This window comes from Rana temporaria, chromosome 9 (assembly GCF_905171775.1).
Source record: "Rana temporaria chromosome 9, aRanTem1.1, whole genome shotgun sequence".
Lineage (NCBI taxonomy): Eukaryota > Metazoa > Chordata > Amphibia > Anura > Ranidae > Rana > Rana temporaria.
This window is the reverse complement of record NC_053497.1, coordinates 44,367,408-44,394,351: the sequence shown is the minus strand read 5'-3', so window position 1 is coordinate 44,394,351 and position 26,944 is coordinate 44,367,408. Positions and strand designations below refer to the sequence as shown.

Below are 26,944 nucleotides of genomic sequence, written 5' to 3'. Positions count from 1 at the left end.
ATCCGTGCCGCCTTATCAGGGAAGGAGAAAAATTACCTGTTTGCAAAATGTTATAACAAAATATGAAACGTGTTTTTTTCTTTTTTTTCTTTTTTTTTTCATTCTTTTATTTTTTTTAGCAAAAAATAAAAAACCCCAGTGGTCATTAAATCTATTTTGCGTGGGAAAAAAAAATTATAAAAATTTCATTTGGGTGCAGTGTTGCATGACCGCGCAATTGTCATTCAAAACCGGCGCTGAAAATTGGTATGGGCAGGAGGGGGGGTTTAAGTGCCCAGTAAGCAAGTGGTTAAGTAATAACGCTGGCTGAACTGAAAAAAAAGAAATGCGTTAAAAAAATAAAATATATGAAATGTAAATTGTTTGCCTTGCGCAAGCTTTTTAAAACTCTAGAATAATGTCGCATTAATGTGAATTTTACTTCCACGTTTACAGGACATTAACAATGGCTGGCAGCATTTGGAGCAAGCAGAAAAGGGTTATGAGGAATGGCTCTTAAATGAGATTCGTAGGTTGGAGAGGTTGGACCACTTGGCTGAGAAGTTCCGACAGAAAGCCTCTATTCATGAAAGTTGGACTGAAGGTGGGTGCTCTTGGTCAGCCAGAAGCATAAAGTGTGTGATTTCTGCCAACAAGTCTTTCTGGATTCCTGTAACAATTCAGCTGATGCTTAGTGCCTGGATACTGTATATAGACACTGTCTGCATTATACACTTCCTAGGCATTAAATCAAGGCTGTCTAATTTTATATTTCCAAGTGATGGTTTTGTTTTTGTTCTTTAATATAATTTATAAAGCGCTTTTTCATATTTGACATTTGTCTCTGCCACTTTCCATCCCTGCTTTTGGCTTGGTAATGACAAAAAGGTTTACTTTCTGGTTTACAATTTAAAAAGTCAGTATGATTTTTGAATTGTGAAAAAAACACATTGGTACACAGAGGAAACCCAAGGAAAAGGAATCCGCAAACTTCAAACAGATGGTGTCCTTAGTGAGCGTTGAACTCGGGATGCCAGGGTTGATTAGATCACTAACCACTTGCTCACTATGCTGCTGTGTTTAGGAAAGTCTGCTACCTTGGCTTACTTTAGTGATGATGCTAATTGCCTGGCTGTCATGCTGATCCACTTTGATAATGTCCTGAGTCAATTACCCAGAAAAAGTATATAGTGAAGATCTGATTTTTATTTTTTTATTTTTTATAGCATACTTATCCAGGATCTGTTACTTTTTTTTTTTTGGCAGGAGGGAACACAATCCCTAGCATTCTTAGGGGTTGTGCTGGTAGTTGTAGTCTTCACGAGAATCCTTTTTATCATTAAAAAAAAAAATCTAGTGCGAGTGGCTTTGTCTAGGCTAAGATGTCTTCAGTCATGCAGGAGAAATGAGCTAGTCACAAGGTGGGAGGCTTTACCAGAGGCTGACCTGTGCCAGGCACTTGTGAATGCAGCCAAGACCATCACAAACACCAGTATTTGTGTGAGAATATCGGTCTAGAAAGTATATCATGACTCTGGATGATGCAGGACAAGGATGGCTTCATTTTTCTGGAAAGAAAATCGGATTAGGTATTGTCAGGGGGAGTACTGCGATCCCTTTGAGATCGAATAAATACCTGTAAGTGCTGAATATGCTGGCCAAACGATTTAAAATGTATCTAATATATCTATATCTATTCTAGGTTCACGTTGAGACCCCTGTCAAATTTTTGTTCTTGTTTTCATTGGTGAGATTTCCCCTTCCTCCTTCCTGTACTGTGATATGGGGTCAGAGTGGGAAATGTTAGGACCTCTGTCAGGTTCTTTCCTGGTGATGCCCATTCCCCTCATTTCATGGTGATAATTGCTGTATAATTATGCCACACATTCTTTTATAACCCAAGACATATCCGTTGACCTGACGATACCGTTCACATTGGTATTTTCCAGTCAAGTTAGGAATTAAAAGCAAATGTCTGTTTAAGGGATTTGCATTCCTTGACCTCACTGGGAAAGTGATGACTTTGATCTCACTGGTGGTTATTTATGAATCATCTTGCAATACCTATTTACATTCTAGTGTTTGGAACAGTGTGCTTGAGGCCACCAATTACATGGCTACTTCTATTCTTGGTAAGCCCCAAGCCTAGCTTTTTCTTGTTTATTCACCAACACACTCTTAAACCTTTTGGGTTATTCTGCTGCCGACAGGAGAAATGTACACTGGCCAGCCCAGGTTAAAACTTCTCTTCCTTTCCGTGTGCCTTGTTTTTTTTTTTTTTTCTAGTATCTTTAGGACAACCATGTCTTTTCTTCAGCCCTGCTGTTTGACCTTCTCTTTTTTTTTTTTTCCCTTCTTCAATCAAGTTTAATCTACATTGATTGCTGTTGGTGGTCTTAACCGATTTGCAAATATTCAGAGCAGTTATCCTCGGCCTGACTTCTGACTTGCATTGAAACTGGGCCCGACTGGACATTACAGGGATTCCCTGGAAGGGACCTTGGGCACTGGGAGTTTTCCAGGCTGGTAATGGTTTAGGTAGCTGCGGAGTGCTTTTCAATTCCAGGCCTGCTGGCTTTGCACTTGTCCTGTCTCAAACTCGCTTAATGAGTAGGCCATTTAGGCTGGGCACCAAAAGCTCCCTCCATTTGTATGGATTGCTAGGCAATGATCCCAGTTCCCCACAAGCTTTGCCATGGAAGGGGTTAATTATGTGGAACAGCAATAAACATTCCACTGACTGGAGTGTCAGCGAGTACACACTCCACATGCTTTCCAGCCACACAGCATCAACAAAGCATCTGCTTGTGCTGCAAAGAGGCATGTGGAACTTTAATTTCTACCTTCTCCCTGCCTACAGTGACTTTGTTTACCTTGTGCCATTGTGAATCTTCATCTACTACCAGCTGTCCAAGTTTTGTGAATTCTTGAGGCCTAGCCTCTGACTTTGAGCCTGTCTGTTGCTTACCACACTGCGGTTGCAACATGCCTGATTTTGGTCATGGGGGACAGCCCTACTGTACCGGATGCTTCAGCATGCTCTCCACTAATGGATCAGGGACTTCCATGGCTTTTCAACGGGCCTGAAAGGCATATCTTGCTTGGTGTACGTCTCTGGGTTTTCACCCCAGAAGTTTCTCGTGAGACGAATCCTCTATTTCTAGTCTTACGGAGACCATTGTCTTCTGTCTCTGATTAAGACCTTTTGTGCAGGGACTCAGGGAGCCTCATGTGATCCCTCGGTCCAATTTCTTTTTTGACTCCATGGAATTTGATCACAAATGCTTTTTTTTCCCCCAAGATAAGGCTCTGCTTTTCAGCCCTCTGTCGGGTTCCAGTTTGCCAAAAGTACCAGGTAGATTTTGTCTCAACTGATGCCAGTTTAAGTCCTTGCTTGTCCTTTTTTCTTGTTTTATACTTTGCAATATATTTGATGTGGCTTAGGCAGGCTGTACCCTGAAAGATAATATTCTTTGTAATAAGAACTCCGTTAATGCCAGGTACACAGACAAAGATTACCACCAGCATTGCGAGAAATGAAACCCATTTGGAAACTTCTCAGTCTTTGTTCATCTTTACAGACAAAGCAAGAATAAGTTGAGGAACTGCAAAAGAGCAAATCCGCTTTCTGCTGATTGTCAACTCAGATTCTTTCCATATGAATTTCTGTATCTTCAGTCACCCAAAGTGCTGAGAAACTTCCTGTTTATGAATCCTGATTATCATACTTGCGTTTTTTTTTACTTGATTTTCTGTAAGCTGAGCAAATTGACAAATGTGAAAATGTGACTGATCTTCCTTGGCCTGACCAATTCACTTAAAGTGGAATTTTATTCAGAAAATGAAGTCCTCCTAGATCACTTCAGGCTGGCCCCTTTTGCAGGTATAGCACATGTAAAACAGCAATACTGTCTGACACTGCTCTGCACATGCTCAGTTACTCAAATTTTTGGCACTGGACTAAATTGGTAGAGGCCAATTTGCCGACAGCCTAAATATTTAACTATAGCTTGGGGGCTTCAGAAAAATGTCTGCCTCCAGCAAGAAGAAATGGCAACTACGCTGGAGGCAGTTTACAGCACACACTCATTTTGGTGGCATAATGAATGTATGTGCTAAAGAACACTTATTTGGTTTAAGGCACCATCTTGAGCTGTCTTAAGACTTCCTACAATGCACTAATGGTCATTAATGCATGTATGGCCAGAAAGTGTGGACTGGCCAGTGTCCTAGTATGGACAGCTATTTGGAACAGTTTGCTGTGTTTGGGTGATATGGTAAGCAGTTTGGGGGCCTCCTTTTATTTTTTTTTATTAATATATATATATATTCTTGCGAGTGTGTGTATGTGTATATAATGTATATGTAGTACTCTACCTCACAGGTATTTCTTTAAACAGGCAAGGAGACTTTGTTGAAGAAGAAGGACTTCGAAACGGCTACCCTTGCAGAGATCAAGGCTCTGATCCGAAAACACGAGGCCTTCGAGAGTGACCTGGCAGCCCACCAGGATAGAGTGGAGCAAATTGCTGCCATTGCACAAGAGCTGAAGTGAGTGATCACACTCTATTCCTTATGTACAATAGTGGAGGGACTTCAGGTCTTGTGTAGTAAGGACTAAAGAAGATAACTGTCCATACCTGCCCACTCTTTTTTACATTGATGCCTAAAAATGTTCTTATTCTATCCAGGATAATTTGCTTTACTGGGTTGATGACATTCTCTCGCTGTACTTTTTCATTTTTAAATTTTTTATAAAACCCAATACAGCTAATTTATCAGATGCCACCTCCTGCCGTCTCCAAAGCATTTCTAATTGGCCACTCGCCACAACAAAAGACCAATAGGGATACAGGAAAAGGGGATGCCACTGTATTAATATAAAAAAAATCATGCAAGTATTTGCTGTCCTCAGGGAAAGTTCTTAAGGAGGAGTTTCTAGTATATTACAGGTACTTGCATAGCGCTGTCACTTTGCACAGCACTTTACATATAATATTTTAAATTCACATCACATCAGTCCCTGCCCTAAAGGAGCTTACAATCTAAGGTCCCTATGTCACATTCATACATACAGGACCAATTTAGACAGAAGCCAATTAATTACCAGCATGTCTTTCCAGCGTGGGAGCAAACCAACAAAGGAAGAACATGCAAACTCCAGGTAGGTAGTGGTGTGTGGCTGTGATTTTAACCAGTGACACTAGTGCTGCTAGGCAGAAGTGCTAACTCCTAGCCACTGTGCTGCCCAGTACTCCGCTGATGTATAAATCTGTGTCTGCACAACGCTGATTGGTGCTATGCCGGTCATGTGACATTTAAAAAAAAAAAGTCAGAAAAAAGTAATGGCAAAAAAGGTGTTGTAAATCTTCATACTACATTGAAACGAAATCTATATTTCAAGGCAAATATTTTTTTTTGCAATAACCGGGTGTATGAGTTTTCAAAGCAGGAACAAAAATTGTCTCTGGAGAGCCGCACTCTGAACAAATTGTAGCCTTTATTAAAAAGGACAGCACTACAAGTCACAGCAAAATAATAAAAAAAACGACTGCTGACGCCTTTTGCACTGAAACTAGTGCTTAGTCATAGCTGAGTTTTTAAGTTGACTGGCAATAGTTACATAGTTATAGTCAGGTTAAAAAAAAGACAATCGCTTTCACTTCACACTATAAAGAGATCTGGAGGCGGTTCTGCCAATCACAGGCTGTCACGCCCCTCCAACCTGTGTCAATCGGCATCTTGTATCCTACCCCCCCATAGTGTTTAGCATTATGAGGGCATGGAGGAGGGAGGTAGGGGGGAGTGTCAATTATCACTGTGTCTATGCCCACATGTATGACTCTTTAGTCACATGGGCTGCACAGATAAGAAAAAGGAGGGAGGAAATGAACAGCTTAGAAGAGAGCTGAAACTGGAGCATTCTCAGTAGATGTCAACAGCTGGTCTTCACAATCTCTGGCTGCAGCGGGATACAGACTAAGAGGGAGGGGTAGTGAACAGCAGGATCAACCATGATTTTTGTAGTCTACAGAAAACAAATTCTCGAGTGGATGTGCGAGTATGAACACTGCATACTATAGCATGAATTGATGGTTTTTGATTTTAGTTTAAAACTTTGTAAAAGTAAAAATTTTGCTCATTATTTCAGTTGTCCATTTTTCGGAATCTACTGATTTGAATGATAACTTTAAAAAAAAAAAATGTTTCCTAGTTTTGGATAGCAGATGGGAGGTTTAGAAGCCATGTGAGGCCCTAACTGCTGTCTTGGGCTTTGTTATAGATATTTACCTATTCTGAAGAAAAAAAAATTCACATGTCTTTTCCAGAATAATTTCTGAATGGGAGGGTCTGCCTTTTTATTATAATTGCTTAAAAGAATCTTGATGTTTTTTTAATGAGGAAAGCTCAACAAAGGGACCCCCTAAATGGGACTGTACTAGGCATACAATTAGATAAAAACTGTTTTATAAAAGTATCAGAACTTTATACAAAATTAGACAAAGTACAAAATGAGCTAAAAGCATTGGTGCGGTTGATACATATATACCAAGGTTACATAGATGGAATGGCTGCTGGTTCTGTCTACATGGTTCTGTGTACCATAAGAGACAAATGCCCAATGTGTTTTGAATACCAAATTATTGGATTCTTCATTTAGGGGTACAGACCTAGAGTGTAATTATTCTATAATAATAGGGGGGTAACATTAGCTAGTGTGTCACAAATAACAAACCATTCATTGCGATACAAATGTTATAGACCCTTTTTGTATGACAGAATATAAACCACTTTAATAAAAACATGGCACAAAAATGTATGTATGTATATGAAACGTTTTCAATCATGTCATATACAAAAAGGGTCAGTATCATTTGTGTAGCAATGAATGGTTTCTTGTTTGACACACACAAGCTAATGTTGCCCCCTTTTATTGTAGAATATTTACACTGTGAATGTCTGTACCCCTAAAGATTCTAAAAGAAATGTTATTCACAACGCATTGGGTGTTTGTCTTTTATGGTACACAGACATATATATCTATATCTCAACCGCACCAATGCTTGTAACTTTATGCTTTTATAAAAGGTATCAAAACTAGACAAACACCGTTTTCATCTGATTGTATGCCCTCCCAGTACATTCCCATTTAAGGGGGTTCCTTTGTTCTATATCATTTAAGGCAGGGCTCGACAAATCCAGGTCGCAATGGCGACTAGAAATGGCGTCCTGGCGACTTGGCTTGGAAGGTGGGCAAAACAAAAAAAAATATTTTGTTCCATAGGACCGGCGCTTCGCAGGTGAGGCCGCGGCTTCGGCCTAGTCCGCGGAGTGCCTTTTCCCCAGGATCGCGGCGGACTAGGCCCCCACCTCCCCCGCCGCTCGATCGCGGGGGGCCCGTGATGTCCGGTAATTGAGGCCGCGTCTTTGTGGCCTTGTGAAGTCCCCAGCTCTTCCTTGTGTGAGCTGGCGCTATTTGGTGGTGGCCGTTGGTATTACAAGTTAAGCATTACAAGTTAAACAGCAATTCTAATGTCCTTTTTCACTGCCATCTTCTTCCCTCTAATTAGAACCCCCAAACATTTATATATATTTTTTAACCCAACACCCTAGAGAATAAAATGGCGATCGTTGCAATACTTTCTGTCACGCCGTATTTGCGCAGCGGTCTTACAAGCGCACTTTTTTTGGAAAAAATTACACTTTTTTTTATTAAAAAATAAGACAACAGTAAAGTTATCCCCATTTTTTTTTTTTATATTATGAAAGATAATGTTGCGCCGAGTAAATTCATACCCAACATGTCACGCTTCAAAATTGCGTCCGCTCGTGGAATGCCGACAAACTTTTACCTTTTTAAAATCTTCATAGGCGACGTTTAAAAAATTCTACAAGTTGCATGTTTTGAGTTAGAGGAGGTCTAGGGCTAGAATTATTGCTCTCGCTGTACCAATCTCGGCGATACCTCACGTGTGGTTTGAACACCGTTTACATATGCGGGCGCTGCTCACGTATGTGTTCGCTTCTGCGCGCAAGCTCGTCGGGACGGGCGCGTTTTCTGGCTCCTAACTTTTTTAGCTGGCTCCTAGATTCCAAGCAAATTTGTCAAACCCTGATTTAAGGATGTGGGCACAATTTACATACTCCGCTAGCAATTGTATAATATAATGAGAGACGCTGAACTGTCTAATCCCTTTTGGTACATCTACCAAAAGGCAGTATCTCTTTAAAAATGAAAGTCCTCTTGCAGAGAATGCCTAAAATGTTACTTGCATTACAGTGCAGACTTCTGAGAGATTCAGTGATCCAATCACAGAGCAGGAAATGGATGTTACTTTACAAAATAACTTGTGGAGCAATTTGATATGCTATATTGATTTTTTTTTTTTTTGGATGAGTTTTACTTTAAGCTCGTTGACTCATTGAGTAGTGAAGGAAAGAGGACAATGACTTAAGCAATTTGCTGCTCCTGTATTTCTATCCTGACAGGGTCTCTTTAATCGGCTGTGAAATTTGGGACCTTGTTGCCTGATGTGCATCATTACTATTCCATGACAAACCTCAGAAAATGTCATTGATACATGTTGTGTTCTTTGCTGCTTGCAAAAGGTGTGTGTACATAAACACACAGTGCCCTCTTTGTTCATGGCTCTCACACACCATCATTAGAGACATTCCAAGCAGCGAGTTTCACAACTTCCACATTTCCAGGCTTGCCGTGGCTGCAGTGAATAGCATCTTTTATTCCACTGACACGTGTAAAGGTTTAGTGAGGGGTGTACATGTGGGTGTGAGCAGTCTTTCCAGGGAATACTTCTTTAAAAAGAAAAAAAAAATTGTTGCTATGCAGCTGCTAAATGTTTAACTTTTTTTTTTTTTCTTCAGTGAACTTGACTATTACGACTCCCCCAGTGTAAACGCACGTTGCCAAACGATCTGTGACCAGTGGGATGTCCTGGGGTCACTGACACACCTCAGACGAGAAGCCTTAGAGGTGAGGGAAAAGAAACTACCTCCATACCCCTCCCTTTCAGATGATTCAGTCTTCCATGGGGAATCTTCATTGACCTTCCTTTTTTTTTTCCAGCAAACAGAAAAGCATTTGGAGAACATTGACCAGATGAACCTGGAGTATGCCAAGAGGGCAGCACCGTTTAATAACTGGATGGAGGGGGCCATGGAGGATCTCCAGGACATGTTTATTGTACACACAGTTGAAGAAGTGGATGTAAGTGACACCCCAAAACCCCCCATGTCTTCCAATAATCCCTATTGGTCGGGATTAAAGGTCCTAAATGGAGTCTCAAAAGCCAGTGGAGCTAAGCTTGAATCTTTCACAGGATAAGTTGTGACTTGAATATGTAACTTAAACTACCCATATTTCTACCTTACCCCCCCCCCCTTTTTTTTCCCCCTATAAGTTTTTAGGTAATTGTCATGTGCAAAGTGGTTGTACACCTTAGCCATAAAATCTGAACAAAGCACCACATAATATTTATTTTGTCTCTCCGAATCTCCAAGTCGTTTCTCTCTGGTGTTTCTTTGTTAGGCTCTTTTCAGATGGAGTGAATCTATCCAAGTGGAATTCACCTGCTCAGCGGGTGATCTCTCAGCTGATCTGAGCCGGTGGATGAAAGGTCTGTGTCCGCTCTGCTATGCAGAGCAGACACGGACATCGCTCACTTTCCTCTGTGGCAGTGGTTCTCAACCCCCTAGTGCCGTGACCCCTTGATAAAATTTCCCAAGTTGTGGGGACCCCTAACGGTAAAATTATTTTTGTAGTGTGGGGCGTCAGCACCTAAGGCAAGACAAGTAATTTACACCTCTAACCCACGGATACTTAGTGCTCCCTGAGTCCCTTCCACTCGTACAGTATTAAATCCCCTTATGGTACTGTGTCTCTACAGCAGTGACACCTATGCCAAAATCAGGAGATGGGGTCTCCTTCAGCCCCTCCCACTTCACATTCCTCACCAGCCAGTTGACATCTAGTCTCTGCCCCCCAGTCACGCCGTGAACTGAATGGGTGGCTGTGAAGAGGCTGAGTGGGCCACTGAAAGCTCCAGGGACAGCCCTGATGGGTAGCCATGAAAAGGCTAGGAGAGCAGTGCGGGATTCAGGAACAGCCCAGGATTCGGTGACCCCTGGCAAATTGTCATTCGACCCCCAGGTTGAGAACCACTGCTCTATGGGGTCGTTGGATGGAAACGGACATACGTCTATTTTTAGAGGATTTTATCAGATCAGATGCCCGGTGGCTGTCAACGGAGACATGTTCACTGACATCCACTGCCTGGTAGAGATCAATGTGTGGTCTGATCTCATGCTGATAAGCCTCCTTTCACACCAGTAGACCGATCGGGTCCGCCTGTCAGTTTTTCAGGCAGACCCAATTGGTCTACTGGTGTGAAGGGGGCCTTATAAGCTTGAGTCACTACACCAGAGATAATTGTGATGGGAACTGTGTGTGTGTGTGTGTGTGTGAGTGATGTGTTCTTTTCCTCCAATCGGCACTCACACACTGAACAAGAGCTCTAATTGCAGCTCCTTGCCCCCTCATATGTGCTACTGACATATGCAGAAGGATTTTATCTAAATTAAGCACTTTTGAGGGGATGTAAAAAAAATAGAAGACTGCAGATAAACAAGTAAAACTTATGTAGGAGACTTTGTTACATCTGTGTATCATCTGAGGCCAGTCACTTCACTGGGTATAGGAGTGTTTACAACCACTTTAAGTTGACTTGTCAAGACTTTTTTGCAGTGGTTCTCAAATCCTGTCCTCGGGACCCACTAACAGACCAGATTTTAAGTATTATCTTGGAGATGCAGACCAAAATACTGCGATCACTGAGCAGCAAATATCGCCTGTGATGTATTTCAGTTATCTTACAAACCTGGCCTGTTAGCGGGTCCTAAGAACAGGAGTTCAGAACCACTGCTATAATGCTGCTTGAGGTAATTTATGTGGACCATAAAGAGAAAACATGTTCATTGTGATTTGTGCATTACAGGGCCTTATCACAGCCCATGGCCAGTTTAAGTCCACTCTGCCAGATGCAGACCGCGAGAGAGAAGCCATTCTTGACATCCAGCGCCAGGTCCAGAAGATTGCTGATTTGAACAACATTAAGTTGACCGGTGGAAACCCCTACACCACAGTTACGCCAGAGATCATTGATTCAAAATGGGCGAAGGTAGGCGACTACAAAAGGATGAGCACAAGGTCACCTGAGTACATTACCCGATTCTAATGAAGGAAATGTTTTGTTTTTCAATTGCAGGTACAACAGCTTGTCCCCAAGAGAGACAATGCTTTGAAGTCAGAGCAGGACAAGCAACAGTCCAACGAGCGCTTGCGTCTGGAGTTTGCCAACTTGGCTAATGTGGAGGGACCTTGGATCCAGAGCAAGATGGAGGTATGCAGTGACGTGGTGCTGGCTTCACTTCTTTCCTTCCTAAAGAGAAAATACTCCATTGTTTTAGCTAGTCAGACCTTATTTGACATCCTGTGTCTAAAGTCCAATGGGTGGTGTCAGTCTGCAAACGCTAGAACAACACTGCCATCTAGTGCAGAGGACTGGAACTGCAAAATGTTTCCTTAGTAAGTTGAAGGGAATTTCTTTTTCTTTCTACTTTTTTATTTTCTTTCTTTCTTTCTTTCTTTCTTTCTTTCTTTCTTTCTTTCTTTCTTTCTTTCTTTCTTTCTCTTTTTTTTCCTATTTCTTTCTCGTTCTCTCTCAAGTTCTCTCTCTCGTTCTCTCTCTCTTTTTCTCTTTCTCTTCTCGTTCTCTCTCTCTTTTTCTCTTTCTCTTCTCGTTCTCTCTCTCTTTTTCTCTTTCTCTTCTCGTTCTCTCTCTCTTTTTCTCTTTCTCTTCTCGTTCTCTCTCTCTTTTTCTCTTTCTCTCTTTCTTTCCCAATTTAGCGGACTGCCAGCTGTTGCAAAACTACACGTCCCATCATGCCTCTGGGTGTCATGCTTGTGGCTGTCAGTCTTGCTGTTCTCAGTATACCTCGTGTAAGGAGGTTAAGTTGTCTCCAAAAGTCACACTTTACTGTGTATTCAGCTTATTTACTCTTATCCGCTTCTTCACACTTAATTCTTTCTTGTGAGGCTACTCTTACAGATCAAATAAATTGACTAGTTTAATTGTAAGGCTTTTGGGTCCTATCATCAGCTAATAAATTATGCAATGTAAACCTGCCATGCTCTCCCCTCCTGACTAGTTTTAATGCCCTTTCACTGCATTCCCTCATGTCCCCTTCTTGTTTACTAAACCTGTGGCAGGAGGACAGTGTTGTGATCCCAGTCTTTCCCGACTTATCGTTCTCATTTCACTGGCATTTAAAGCATTTTACAAATGTTGCCTGTGTGCTATGAGCGGGCAAGTGAGTGTTCTGTGTATTGCAGCACTCCAGCATCAATGCAGTGGTTGAATAAAGGCCCTAAGCTTAGCCCCTTCATTCTTGTACAAGTCATTCAAACTTACAGATGCTGAGTGTCTATAAAAACATTGTTCTTGAAGCAGAGGCAAATATGAGGAGTAGAGGACAGCAGGGCATAGCACCCTCCTCTATTCCGCAGAGCTATTTTGCATGCCCTAAATATGCATTACATTTATATATACCTGTGTTATGGGAGGAGTCCTTTTTTAGTTCTCCCATGGTTATGAGAAGCAGGATCTTTCATTCTATTAATAGTGTAGGACCCACTGAAAATGGGATACCTTGGCGCAATAGTGGGCTTGAGCTCCATATGGTGTGACCAAATCTCCTCCATATTGTTTGCCTCTTTGTTGAATATGTTCAGGTGTTTTAAATGGCCCTGCATGATTTAAATGTCATTCTTGCATGTGTGCGCTGTAATAGTTTGTTCGGCTGGTCAAATATAATCCCTCCCATGATTGTTTTTTGCTAGTGTCTTAGGAGGATAAACTTCTTTTGTCTTTTTATTTTCTGAGCCCAAAGTCCTTGCAGTTATATGAACAGGCAGATACTCGGCGCTGTATTGGAGGACGTACCCTTAACCTACCTGAGGCCTCGTACACACGACAGAGATTCTCGGCAGAATTCGCCGAGAAACTCGGTCAAAACCCGGATTCTGCCGAGAATCTCTGTCGTCTGTACAGTTTTGGCTCGATGGAGCCGCCGAGGAGCTCGACGAGAAAATAGAGAACATGTTCTCTATTTTCTCGTTGGCCGCGTTGTTCTATAGGAGAAGGCGGCCCGCCGAGCTCCTCGGCGGCTTCATCCCAAAACGAGACGAGGAACTCGACGTGCCAAGCACGTCGAGTTCCTCTGTCGTGTGTACGGGGCCTGAGGATTGCAGGGCTAACCTGTAATGTGACCTTCATTTGTAGCATCTCCCAGACAGCTAGTAAATTGGTTTGCTTACAGGTCCAGGGCTGTGACACCACTACTGGTATGATCCTGTTTTGGAGTATGCTTGTGGTATGGGTGCCGATTTTCTGGAATGTGACTTGTTCTGCGCGTCGCGCTCGGTGCCTAGTCTGAGACATGTCCTTTCTGCGGACATGGCACACCATAACCATTGTTGCTGCAATTACCCTCAAAGGGTTAATGTGCTAGAAATAAGGTGTTTGTCACTCAGTTGTGTCTTGTTCCACTGTTCAGTGGGGTAGTTTTCCCAATTGCTTGTAATAGGAGGAGTATTCTTAGTTTGTCATTGACACTGTCACTTCCAGCCTTAAGGTGATTGTAAAGTCTTGTGTTTGTTTTTGTTTTTTCTCTAAAAATAAACCTGTTATACTTGCCTGCTCTGCAATGGTTTTGCACAGTGCAGCCCAAATCCTCCTCCTCGGCTCTCCTGGCCCTTCCCTCCTGCCTAGTGTCCCCACAGCAAGCGGTTTGCTATGGGGGCACTGAGCTGAGTCACAAATCCCTATGTCCATTCAGACAAGGATCCCCAGTTCAGCCCCACCCCTCTCTCTCCTGATTGGCTAACTGACTTTTATCGACCGCAGTGGGAGCCATTGGCGAAGCTGCTGTGTCTCAGCAGGAGGAGGGTCTTGGACGGCCAAGAACTTGTGGACATCGCTGGAGAGAGAGTGCATTGTGATAAAAAAAAAATCTGACTTTTCAAATACTTTAGAACCTCTCCTGCTTTGTAGTTGGCTCTTTTTTTTAGTAATGAAGATGTCCTCTAGGTGTATTTTAAGTTGTCTTATTGCAGGCAACATGTCAAATCCCTAATGTAGGGAAAGAGGTCCTGTGGGTCACTCCAGTTCATGACCTGCTAACCATAAGACAGCCTAATATGGCATTTGAGCCATGAATTGGCACTTTGCAGACTTGTTTAAACTGTCAGCCACAGAAAAATCTCCTATTCAGTGTTGGTACACCCTTGGTTTAACCAAGTCTCAGGGCTAGTTGCGTCCGGATGCATGTCTGCATGCACATTTTTGATTTCCGGATGCTTTCCAGCTGCATTTTTTTTTCTCTCCCAATGTCGTGTGTGTGTGTGTGTGTGTGTGTGTTTTTTTTTTTTTTTTGCATGTAGATGCTTTCCAGTCCGTTTTTTGATGCATTTTGCCACATTCTAATACAGTTATGTGTAGGAAAAAGGCAGCATGTTCTAGGCACTGGAACTGAAAGCACTGGTGTGAATGTCATTGGAAACCATGTAACCTGCTTTTTATGTGTTTTGGATGCAGAAAAAAAGCACTGGAATGCATGTGGTGTGAACTAGCTCTCAGTGTGTGTATGCCTCTACACACAGCAATAAATCCATGACTTTTGATTGCTGTGCTCTGCATTGAAGCTATTGTAACTGCACAGCTCTCCCTCATTTTAGCGTGTCATCGCTACAGATTTTTATATTTTTGCATTCTGAGTGAACCTCCAAATGCTGTTATGAGTCTATTTGTGGCCTTGGGAACTGGGCTTGATGTAATTTTTGCATTAGAGCCATGGCTCAGCCCTAAATGTGTCCTATTCTCTCTCCCTGTGAATTAATTTTGTGGGGGAAAACCTATCTTCATAGGGAACTTTACACCCCGGTAGCACGCACATTTACGCTCTGCCTGGGCCCTGTTTTGGGGTTTTCCACAGTACTATCGGGCTTGGAGCTCTGGCATAATCTACAAGGGTGACGGTAACTGTTTGTCCTGTGGCACTCCATTTCTCGACTAAGGGAACTGTGTATCCTGCTGCACGCCATAATGTCCACTAGAGGGTGCTGCACATGTACACTCGTTTCCTTCTCAGCCTTCAAATCGGAAAGAGGGTTATTTTTTTCTTGCTGCACTTGTGGGTCACCTGATCCCAGGATTTGTTTCCACTGCCTATCTTTAGGGTTCCAGTCGCCTCCAACTGATTAGAATTTTCAACAGCTCCTACTTGCCTGGGTTTGTGAGAATGCATACCTTACCTCACTTAGGTCTGTTGCTTCCGATACAACATACCTACGTTTTGGAGGACAATCCTTCTGTAACCAAGTCCTATACTCCTTTAGGCCTGTCTCACACACGTGTGTGTGTGTGTGTGTGTGTGTGTATACAGTTTTTTGCAGAAACGCACTACAGTCCATTTAACCTGGTTTCCTATGGGTCTCGCGTTCATCTATGTATTATATGGAAAGGACCAGAGAGCAGCAGGTTGTGTTTTTAGTTCCATAGACTTCAATGGATCAAAAACTTGTATTGAATATACGCAAAATGCTCCTGGAATTCGTATCAACTGCAACCTTCATAGGTGTGAACCAGGCCTTACTATTTTCAGGTAATAGCCCAACAGTATCCTTTAGAAGGATCCAAGGCCTGCATTTTGGCTCGTGGGCCCCCCTGTTCCTGTAGGCTCGCGTTAGCCCTAATAGCTTCTATAGCTCCTCTGTCTCCTGCTCAAATGGTCCTCTTATATCCACCTATGCCTTTGTCAGTCTTTGTAAACTTGTCTGAAATTTCTGCTAGCAAAAATTCAAACTGTACTCTACTGCCTTCGAGGGTAGATTTTCATTGTCTGACTAATTGAGATAATTTGTCAGCCTTCAAAGATTTTTTTTTTTCCCCAAAAGGTCCATAATGCATCTGATATGCACGCAGTTGTTTCCATTTTAATTGATGTAGTATGTTGTGCTGGCCTTTATGAGGATTAGCTTTCTGTTCTTGGTAAAGTACTTATTTTATTTATTTTTAGCTAGGCTATCAAAGACCTTCTCTACCAGCTTCCTTTTTGGAAACTGCTTACAACCCAATTCACAAAAATTTGTGACATTGCGTAAAATCTACAAAACAGAATGCAATGATTTGCAAATCTCCTAAACCCATGTTTTCTTCATAATAGAAAAGATATCAAATATTCAAACTGAAAAAATTTACAACTTTGAGAGAGGAAAATGGGTAGTTTTGGGACAGGGCAACAAAAGGCTGGTAAGTGGTACTAACAAGGAAGAGCTGGAAGAACAAATTAGGTTAATTGGCAACAGGTCAGTAACATGATTGGGAATAAATAGAGCATGTTGGAGAGTCAGCTCAGACCATGTCAGCTGATTCTACAAAGGTTTAGTTGGGACCTGAACCTACTTGAACTAGCCAGATATGGCTCAGTCCAGAATCCTCCTCCTCCTACAAGAGATACCATTCATGATCCAACAGTCCAGGAACTGTCCAACTCTCCACATTTGCATGAACATTCAGAGTCTGATGATCTCTTCCTTCAGGACAGTCCCGTTTGCCCAGTACTTCTCCAGACTTGCAACTCAACATTCTGACCACAGAGGGGGACAGTAAGTTCCTTCAAGGTTGTCGGTCCCATTTACCCAGCTGTACTTCAGACCATTTAAACTGCATTCTGACTGCCAGGGACAAGAAGGTACAGTCACAGGACCCATCAATGCACCCGATATCCAGGACCAGGATGTCTCTTGCCTGGTGGCTCTCCAATCAAGCCCGGAAGTCGGGAAGATCCTTTCTTTCACTATCCTGGAGGATCCTCATGATGGTTGTCAGGCTGTGGGGGTGTCCTGGACACCCTGTTGGTGCAGGGACCTTGGTTGACGGCTGAAGCTTGTCATATTATACTAGGGCTCTGAGCAATTTGTCTATTCTTTCAATGCTGGACTCTTCAACTGCAATATTGATCTGGTCACTCCTATGCTTCTAAAAGCTAGGAAGTCCATCTCTCACATGGTCTGTCACTGCGCATGGAAAGCATACTTTGCCTGGCTAAAGGCCAAAACATTTCACCCCTGAACATACTCCATGGGGGCTTGCATCTCCTTCCCTAGAGAAGGCCTTTTGTACAAGATGTAGCTTGCATATCATCTCCTGTACAGCTTTCAGTGACTCTCCTGGATCTTCACAAACAGCCTTTTTATCCTATCGTAAATATTCCATTGTCTACTTTAACTCGTAAGCTTGCTGGCACCCCCAGAGTTTATTTTTATTTTTGTTGGCTTTGGGTTGCTTTGTTGTCCTGCCTTTTGGGGCTGTATTGGAATGTCCCATATTCTACCGTTTGCCTCCAAGTAAAGGGTTTAGCAGTGATTACAAAATTCCCGTTTTTAGGCCAATTGTTTTCCAAAACAAGCATTTGATAAACTATCAGGCCTCATGCACACTGGACATTGAAGCTGTAGAATGAGTTTTCAGCCTTTTGCTAAAAAAAAGAAAATCTACTCCCACAAAAGCTTATGGCTCAAAAATGCTGATAAACACTAAATAGTTGAATTTTTAAGCTTGAGTTAGAGCATTTTTACAGCTGAAAAACTCCTTTTAATACTCACTAGTTCTTGGGGGTTTTCCAGCCCAAACACGCTGATGACAGCCTATGTGTGCATGGAGACATAGGATAACATGCTGGGGAGTTTACTGGCTGCAGAAAAAATGCCTGAAGTCAAAAACGGCAGCTGTAAAAACGCCCAGTATGCATGAGGCCTCAAAACTAGCTTTGCTTCAAAATGCATTCATTGTAAAATGGCAAATATAAAATCTGCAGTAAAATTGATGTTTGTGCCCATCTGTACTTGGTGCCAGGGTGGTTGTGTCTTCTTTGTCTCAGCTGATCACTGCTTTCTGTCATGTCTGCTCTGCAGGAGATTGGAAGGATTGCCATTGAAATGGATGGAACTCTGGAGGACCAGATGAGCCATCTGAAGCGGTACGAACAGAGCGTCATAAACCACAAGCCCAACATAGACAAACTGGAGCAACAGCACCAGCTCATTCAAGAAGCCCTGATCTTTGATAACAAGCACACCAACTACACCATGGAGGTGAGGCTTGGCTGGATTGACAAATTATTTTAAAGCGTCCCATCTTATTTTTGTTTTCTTTCGTTAACAACCAATCTCTTCTTACAGCACTGTCGTGTTGGCTGGGAACATCTCCTAACCACCATTGCTAGAACCATTAATGAAGTGGAGAATCAAATTCTAACACGGGATGCCAAGGGCATCAGTCAGGAACAGATGCATGAGTACAGAGCATCCTTCAACCACTTTGACAAGGTGAGCATACATATATATATATCACTGCTAGTAATTGGTCTAGAGGGTAGCAAATGAGCGCTCCTGTGTGTCTTCATGATTTTTTCATATGTATGTGAAATTGGTGGTGTTGGCAGTTCTCATCATTATACTGCCCAGGCCTGGGATACTATGATAGTTGCAGTGGACACCTGCAGTTAATGGCAAGCAATTGAACAATTAGGCAGGATTAATTGTAGCAACACATACCATGTCTGGCATTCCCCATAGAGATTAATGATGTGTTGGTGAATGTGGGCATTTAGCTGGAGGGGATTGTCCCACAGTTGAGAAATTGGAAATATTTCACGTAGCTCAGGCCTAATATAAAAAGGGTAAATTGATGGTAGGATCCCCATTTCATGAACACTTTAATGTGTCTCTTCCTTCCCATCCTTTCCCAGAAGGCCACTCTAATGTGTTCAGCACTCCCATTTGTCTCAAGTCTACTAATCATGTTAAGCATTCTGTAACGTAATGTTGTGTTTCTCTTTCATCAATCTCGTCCACCACTCATCGCCTTCACGTCATTTCACTGCCTGTGTCTCCCGCTCACCACCGCTTGCCTATTGGACCCACGTTCTCCCTTCCCTACCATCTTCTACCTACCACAGGACCATACGGGTGCTCTGGGACCTGAAGAATTCAAAGCTTGTCTCATCAGTCTGGGCTATGATGTGGAAAATGAGAGACAGGTACCAAACTGCCAAGCTAGACCCAAACTAACTGTCGCTTTGTCTCTCTCTCTCTCTCTCTCTCTCTCTCTCTCTCTCTCTCTCTCTCTCTCTCTCTCTCTCTCTTTCTATCATTTTGTTTTCTCAAATTATCTTCCTACCTTTCCATCTCATTCTCTGCCTTATATTTGTTGGATTTGGTGCTCGACTTTTCCTCCTCCTTTTTTTTTTTTTTTTTATATATGATCAAACATTCCCCACTTTTCTTTTTGCTGGTACTTCTTCCTTTCTCCATCTTTCTTTTATTGCTCTTTAAAGAAGAAAAGAGTTTCTGCTCTGGAGATGGATGACTTTCGGGCTCTACTTATTTCTACGGGATACAGCTTGGTATGCTCCTCCCTTCTCTGTTTCTCCGTGGTTCCTCCTGGTGTCCACCTGTGACTTCTCCTCCCAGTGTGACTATCTAGTTCATTTCCTCTGTATGACTGGGATTTCACTTGGACTTCTCTTCTAGGGTGACGCAGAATTTAACCGAATCATGGCAAGCGTGGATCCCAACAATTCAGGCATGGTGACCTTCCAAGCTTTCATTGACTTTATGTCAAGGGAGACCACAGACACAGATACTGCAGACCAAGTTATCGCATCTTTCAAGGTCCTTGCTGGAGACAAGGTGAGCTTAGTTGTAACTTGTACCAGACATTGTACTTGTTTCTCATGTACTCCATAGGTAAGCTCTTCAACTTTAGTCTGCTTTAATGGAAAATGGCTGTGGTAGAAGATTGTCATACAGGGTCCATGTCACGGCATATGTGCAGCAATTAATACAGCAGTTTTGTTCTCCTCAGAATGTGCTTCTCAATACCAAACAACCATATCTGTCAGTTGTGTTTAGCCAATTCTACAACCGATTCGGTTCAAGCAGAAAAAACCTTCCTATTCTTTACAGCCGAGGTCAAAGCCATTTTAGCCTCTTTAGATCTGTAGTTGTCATGGTGCTCCACATGTGATCAGCTATGACAGTAGCCATTTGAGGGATTCATAGTTGAGAGCTGACCTAAGCAGGCTGGTATCTGTGACGATCGTAATCAAAGGCATGCCTTCAATGTTACTGTTGGCAAATGGCAAAATCAGTGGGGTTTGTTCTGCTTTAAGTAGTAGCCCAGTGTAGCAGTTTTAGGGCCAGTGTTTATGATAGGCTTTTGTTTTGCTTCAAGTGCTTCTTTCTTTATACAAGTCTATTGGCATGCAAAGTCAGCTTGAAGCAGGTTAAATGCACCTGCTGTGGATTCTGAATGATCTCAGAATCATCTCAAACTGATGGCCAACTGCAGCGTGCTTTGGACATCAAAGCCCATTTACACTGGCTCATAATATTTAACCACTTGTCCACGGGAGGATGTCATATGACGTACTCGACTTTGTGCGGTGATATCTGAATGATGCCTGCAGCTACAGGCATCATTCAGATATCGCTGTCTTGAGCCGCCGATTCTGTGCACGATATGAACGATCAAATCGTAAAGAGGACCTGTCACACCGATTCCTATTACAAGGGATGTTTACATTCCCTGTAATAAGAATAAAAGTGCTTAAAAAAAATGTAAAAAAATATATATATATATATATATATGTATATATTTGGGGGTTCTGATTTGTTTTCTAGCAAAAAAAATTGTGATTTTTTACATGGAGAGAAGTGCCAAAATAGGCCCGGTTGTCAAGTGGTTAAGTCAGTTCTCTGAGACTATGGAATTGTACATTGCCCTATAGAATGAATGGCATAATTTACCAAGTTCAGTCTATAGAAACTCCTAAAATGATTAAGGAATCCTATTGGCTGTGGAGAACTTTACATGTGGTCCTGGCTCCTCCAAAGGGCCCCACTATTCCTGTTGCTTAAAAGGCCAAAAATGTATAGCAAGACTAGTGTTAACTCTATGAACATACTGTCTGCAGATTATTTCTAGAATAAAGCTACTAATAACCATTTTCACTAGTACTAATGTGCAGTGGTGTCGCTAGGGGGGGTGTGGACCGCACCCATGTGACACCCAGGGCTGTCTTTAACTTGGAGTAAAAGCCTGCACCAGTTGCAGAAATCGTAGCATGTTCTAATCCCGCCTGTCCAAATAAATGGTTGCTGGGCCCATCTAGCAACCAATCAAGTGCATGGAGGCCCGGCATTCAGAGAAGGAAGATGTAACTTCCTCCTGAGCTGCTCCGCCTCCACCTTTTAGTGTTGTACTTCCCACTGACAACAGAAGGGTCGGGAGTCTGAGTCCAGACCAGGACACTGCTAATGTGAGTAGTGGCTGCACACAGAGGGGGCATGGATCACACCTATTCTAGAGCAGTGGTCTCAAACTGGCGGCCCTCCAGCTGTTGCGAAACTACACATCCCATCATGCCTCTGCCTGTGAAAATCATGCTTATAACTGTCAGCCTTGCAATGCCTCATGGGACTTGTAGTTTCGCAACAGCTGGAGGGCCGCCAGTTTGAGACCCCTATTCTAGAGGTAGAGAGGAAAGGCTTTCCCAGAGTGGTGTACACTGACTGGAACATTACTATCCACAGTACTTGTACCATGCCTGCAGTCTGGGTGACACCATGGTTTACTGCACCAGGAGACACCAACCCTATTGATGCCACTGCTGTGGAGAATAGCACATCACCATTAATTCCAAATGCTAGTTCCAGTCCTGAACTGTTGCAGGCTTTTTTACGTCTGCATTTTCATAAGAGGAGGCAATTGGATTCCTCAAATCGCAGCAGGGTAGCCTTTAGAGGGTTTCTAGTTGTGCACCAGTTTCCTTGCCTGCTGTAGGTTGCGTGCCTCTGCTGTAGATTTTGATGCCTGCTTGAGCCTTTTTTTTTTTTTTATGCAGTACTAATTTATTTCTTAAATTATTTTCAGAATTTCATCACAGCAGCAGAGCTGCGCCGGGAGCTGCCACCAGACCAGGCAGAATACTGCATCTCTCGCATGGCACCATACCACGGTCCCGATACTGTGCCTGGAGCTTTAGATTACATGTCCTTTTCTACTGCATTGTATGGCGAGAGTGACCTGTGAGCATGATGGGGAAAGAGATCGACACTGCCCTACTGCCCTCCATCAGCTACTAATGCCTCTAATGCTGAAGGGGTGAAGCTCTGGAGGGACTAAGGGGGGAACGGGGGACGCTGGCCTTTACTGGCATCCCACTATCGGGGGAGAGAGGGAGGGAATCAAATGAGCTTATTCCCTTTGCAAGGAGGGAGGAGAAGGCAGAGCAGAAGCTGCAGGACCACTCCTCCCCCCTCTGCAAAGCTATCTATGCAACGGCTAAGGGGCAGGGGTGCTTCCATACACCGCTGGCACGTAGACTGCGCTTCTGGGTAACCTTTTATATATTGCACCCTGTACAGATTCTCCACAGACCCCTCCCTCCCTCCCTTGGGTTATTTATTCCTGGTCCTTAAAGCCCGTGTGAGGTGCCTGGTCCTAGCCTCTGCCACACAGGGTTCCTAAGCATTCCTGTTTCTGTTCTTACCTTGTTCATCACCGTTTAATTGTGCCACGTTGTTTTGGCGACATCACAACATATAGGGCTCCACACTGCAGGCAGGGGAGAGATCCATTAATAGGGGGTGCGTCACCTTCCCCCAGCTATTTTATCACATATTTCCAGATAGGGGCACCATTATTATTTTTTTCTGCTTATCAGAGGCAGCTGGTATTCTATTATAAGATCTGTTACAAGAACCCACAACAAGCCAAGGGGGAATCGTGTCATTCCACTTTTTTTTTTTAATCAATCATGTTTGAGGCGTTTGGAATAATGGTAAAGAATCCGAACACCAGACCAACATTCCTACTGCATTCTGTCACCCCGGGTGACCAAAACAAATAATGTATCATTACATTCCAAGATTTGCATAATATTTTGGTGACGGACTTCTTTTCTTTGCTATACATCCCATTTTCTACATTCCTGAACTTCCCATCACATCATGAGAATGCTCTATTTTTTTTTTTCGTGTCTCTATTCTGGCCCTGTCAAGGTTTTTATTTTTTTCCCTAAGGACCAAAAAAATAAATAAAAAATTATAATAAAACTTTAAGAGGGTTACTATTTACTTAATTTAGGGGATTTATGATATAAATATATATTCACCTAGCAAAACCTTATATTTGCATTTTTTTTTTTTTTTTTTTGTCTTTAAAATAAAGGTTGCTGATTGTTACCACAAAGTCTGTAACATTCCTTGTCTCATCTTTTTATACCAGCGGCCCACCAGGAGAAATGTCAGGGGGCAGCATCTCTTTCTATCATTCCTGCACCTCCTACAACTCCTTACAGAACAATAAAAGTAATATTTTTAAAATAAGCTTTGTGTTTGTGTTTTATTTATATTTTTTTGTACTTTGTGTTTGAAAAGAGAGGTGTGGACGTGCAAAAACAAACATTTATACTCTCCTAGGTGAATGAAGCATTTATCCCAATGATGCATCTGTCCCCTGTTTGCTCACAGTGAGAACTGAGCTATCAAAGACCGCTGATCACTCACCTGGCTATACTTTTTAATGTGCAGGATGATTTGACCTCACAAAATGTCAATCGCATAGCGGGTGTTCGTTTATGGGGCTATAACATAAATACAAAAATATTCCAGGTGCATACCTGTGCCTCCATACCATAGCCTCCTGTGTTTGTTTATATCCTTTCTAGAGGTTGATTATATATCGGCCGGCCGATATTTGGCCATTTTGGAGAAATTGGCATCGGTCAATTTTATTATCGAAATGAGGCTGATATTTAACACTGACCGCCCGTTCCTCCTCCCTTCTTCACACACTGTTGACAGAGCAGTGCAGCAGTGTGTGAAACTGACATGTAACTAAATGCAGAGAGAGAGAGAGGAGCAGTCAAAATAGAGCATTGATGTCGGGGGTGGGCGGGACCCAGCAGCTATCTAATACCAGCCAATGGGATGATTCTGGGCGGGCTGCTACATGTACATAGCTCCACCCCTTTCTTAAACAACCCAATCCGTGGCTGGTGTAAGCTGCTGGGTCCCACCCACCCTCAACATAACAGCTGAATTTGACAGCTCCTCTCTCTGCATTCAGTTACATGTCAGTTTCACGCACAGTTACACTATCGGCTCGGTGTGAAACCTGCCTGTGCCCCTTGCTAGTGCTAATCGGTACTGAGGACATTAAGTGTGTGGTAGATTGACAGTAGCAAGGAGGGGGGAGTGTAGTGGGTGAGTTTGAGACAAAGGGAATAAAAAAAACAGCCTAACCTATCTGCATCATATACGGCTATCAGCCGCCCTGATTTCTAAATATCGGCATCGGCCAGAGAAAACCCATAACGGTCGACATCTAATCCTTTCCCAAAATAATTCTGTGCGCTAACTGACTGGAGAAACTTGGGAGATGGTCACATAGAAGTCAAAAGGTAGTGTGGCCAGTGTACAGAAAAATGTTAGCCAAGGATGCCTACGTAGGCTGTGGCATGGAGGAAAGTATGCATCTGGGAAGGGGGAGTAGTTTTAGCTCGGGATAGAGGGGCAAAAATGTGGGGGCTGCCATTGCTAACTAGTTTGTCTGTCATTGGATTTAATGTCCATACTTGCTCGCTGGCCTGGAATATGTATGCAGATTAGGACTTTTATCTTCACTTGCTAAACACTGTGCCCCAAGCTCTAAGAACTGTGGATTAAAATCCTGTATATAGACAGGGGAGAAATGTTATGATCCATGGCTAGTGCCGCTTGCAATTTACATTTGGAAGATGCAGCATAAAATCATACAAGACAAGTAGACAGCGCTCAATAGCCTGGATAACTGGGGATGGATCAGTGAACCAAGCCATGGTTAAAACAGTATTGTCCACAATCCAAAAGGAAAGGTAGAGTAAAAGGCAAGAGATACCACTCATGTCCTGGGTGATGATGGGTTATAGTCATCCAGTCCAACAACCGAGGGTGCATAAAGGGGCGCCAATCTTCATGCTAAGGGAGATGGGTTCCTGCCATTCAGAGAGCCAAGCCGGGAAACGTTGGCGAGCCTGAAGGAGTGGAGGCTGGTAGCTGAATTCTGCACTGTTAATTGGATCTTTCTTTTCTCAACTGTGCATATATTGGAAGATGGCAGACCATCATGGGTTTTTTCAGTGAAAGTCCACAGTTCAAGTTCCCCATACCCTCTGGTCATGTGAGTGAGATGTCAGAAAACATGTTGGCTCTCTGCAGGCTGGAGGAATCCATCTCCCTTAGCATGGTTATTGGCGCCCATCCATGCATCCTCAATTGTGGAACTGGATGACTATAACCCATCAACGCCAAGGATACAAGAGTGGTTTTGTTTGCTTTTTACTCTACCTTCCCTTCTATATTGTGGACAATAAAGTATACTGTTTTAGCCAAGGCTTGGTTCACTTCTAATGGCTCATACATCCCCAGTTATGTAGGCTATTGAGTGCGGTCTACTTGTCTTATCTTCACTTGCTGCAAGCTTGTTTAATAGGGGAGTAACTAAAATTACAAAATCTGCATGATTGCCAGGAAACTAGCATTTTTTTTTTTTATCGTCCATGGACGGACACAGCTCCTTTAAATCTTGACAAGTGGGTTATGTTCCCTGTTTACAGGAGAGGACTAGGCAGAAACATGTTTGATAATTAAATTCATGTTACATTAACAGAGTTGAACAGTCCCGCCCAGGGGGTGGACCCTCCAGACATAACCCTCCTCCCTTCAGTATGCAGCCTCAGTTTCGTTCTGCCTAGCAAGGAGGACGTATGGCTCCCTTTTGGCCCAAGGCCCTGAGGAGAAATTTTATTTTACTTTTTCTTGAAGAATCTTCATTCAACTGTCGGCTGAGACACAGGCTGGATAATATAGATCCTTGTAGTCTACTCAGTCCGACCAGCAAGCGTGGGCACACCTTTGCAAAGAGGCTGGGTCTGCCACACCCATACCCCATGACTCCTGGGGTGGCCGGTGAGCTTTGCTTCGAGGTCCACATATGATTGGGCTGTGGTGTTGTCTCACTCACAGTGGACCAGGCCGACGGCTACCTCCATTGCGATTGTAGGTCTGTCAGGAATGCGTCAGCGGGTCCTCGCTCAGATGGGTAAGTACAGTCCCCCCTGCTTCGGTGGGTTGGTACGGCTGGGGTTCGGGGGTCCTTTTTCTCCTCCCTTCCCTGCTCCTTTCCCTTTGCTACATTGCCACTGTCGGGGGGGGGGGGGGGTGCCTTCCTGAGGGGACTGTTATATGGCCTGTGTTTTTTCTTTTTTTGCATAAGGCTTTCCTATGAGGGGTTTTTCACTGTTAAAAAGCCCTAGGAGGCTTTTCCTGTTTAAACGCGGCATTTGGCCGGCACTGGCGCCTTTTTTGGGAGGTTTTTCAATTACATTGAAAACTCCATTTTGTCGTAGCCGCGCTATGGGGCAGCTTACATTGCGGTCGGCCATTTTCCTGTGGCTGAATGCTCAGCGGCCATCTTGGAGTAGTCTTGACCCCTAGTGCTGTATCCTACGGCGCACACAGGTCCCTGCAGATGCCGCACAGTTGCCTCACGGTTCTCTTCCTCTCACACGCCGTGTGCTGAGAGCGGACGGCAGTGCTGGGCAGTCTACTCCTGAGGTGAGTCCCCTGGGTACCCCATGTCAGCGCAGCAAGTGGGTGAGATGCCCTGAATAGGAGCTTCTGTTTATTTGTAAGGACAGGTGTGCATACACCTACATATTATACGTACACACTATGTAAATATTATTAATATTTGGAGTCAGTATCTGTGTCCTTCCC

General features: G+C 43.2%; 1 protein-coding gene across 3 annotated transcripts in view; it reads left to right on the top strand.

The window, feature by feature from the left end:
• ACTN4 (actinin alpha 4) overlaps positions 1–23,510 on the top strand; it is a 90,650-nt gene extending 67,140 nt beyond the window's left edge. Inside the window, exons 11-21 of one of the 3 annotated variants that reach the window (XM_040323332.1) lie at positions 436–583; positions 4,380–4,530; positions 8,866–8,974; positions 9,068–9,208; positions 10,995–11,177; positions 11,265–11,399; positions 18,032–18,211; positions 18,299–18,445; positions 19,078–19,158; positions 19,652–19,810; positions 22,056–23,510. In XM_040323332.1, the coding sequence (XP_040179266.1) occupies positions 436–583; positions 4,380–4,530; positions 8,866–8,974; positions 9,068–9,208; positions 10,995–11,177; positions 11,265–11,399; positions 18,032–18,211; positions 18,299–18,445; positions 19,078–19,158; positions 19,652–19,810; positions 22,056–22,214 (1,593 nt within the window). In that variant the 3' untranslated portion in view covers positions 22,215–23,510. Of the gene's footprint in view, positions 1–435; positions 584–4,379; positions 4,531–8,865; positions 8,975–9,067; positions 9,209–10,994; positions 11,178–11,264; positions 11,400–18,031; positions 18,212–18,298; positions 18,446–19,077; positions 19,201–19,244; positions 19,562–19,651; positions 19,811–22,055 lie in introns of those variants that run through there. The other 2 variants (XM_040323331.1, XM_040323333.1) reach the window with 2 other exon arrangements.
• Positions 23,511–26,944: the final 3,434 nt, after the last annotated feature.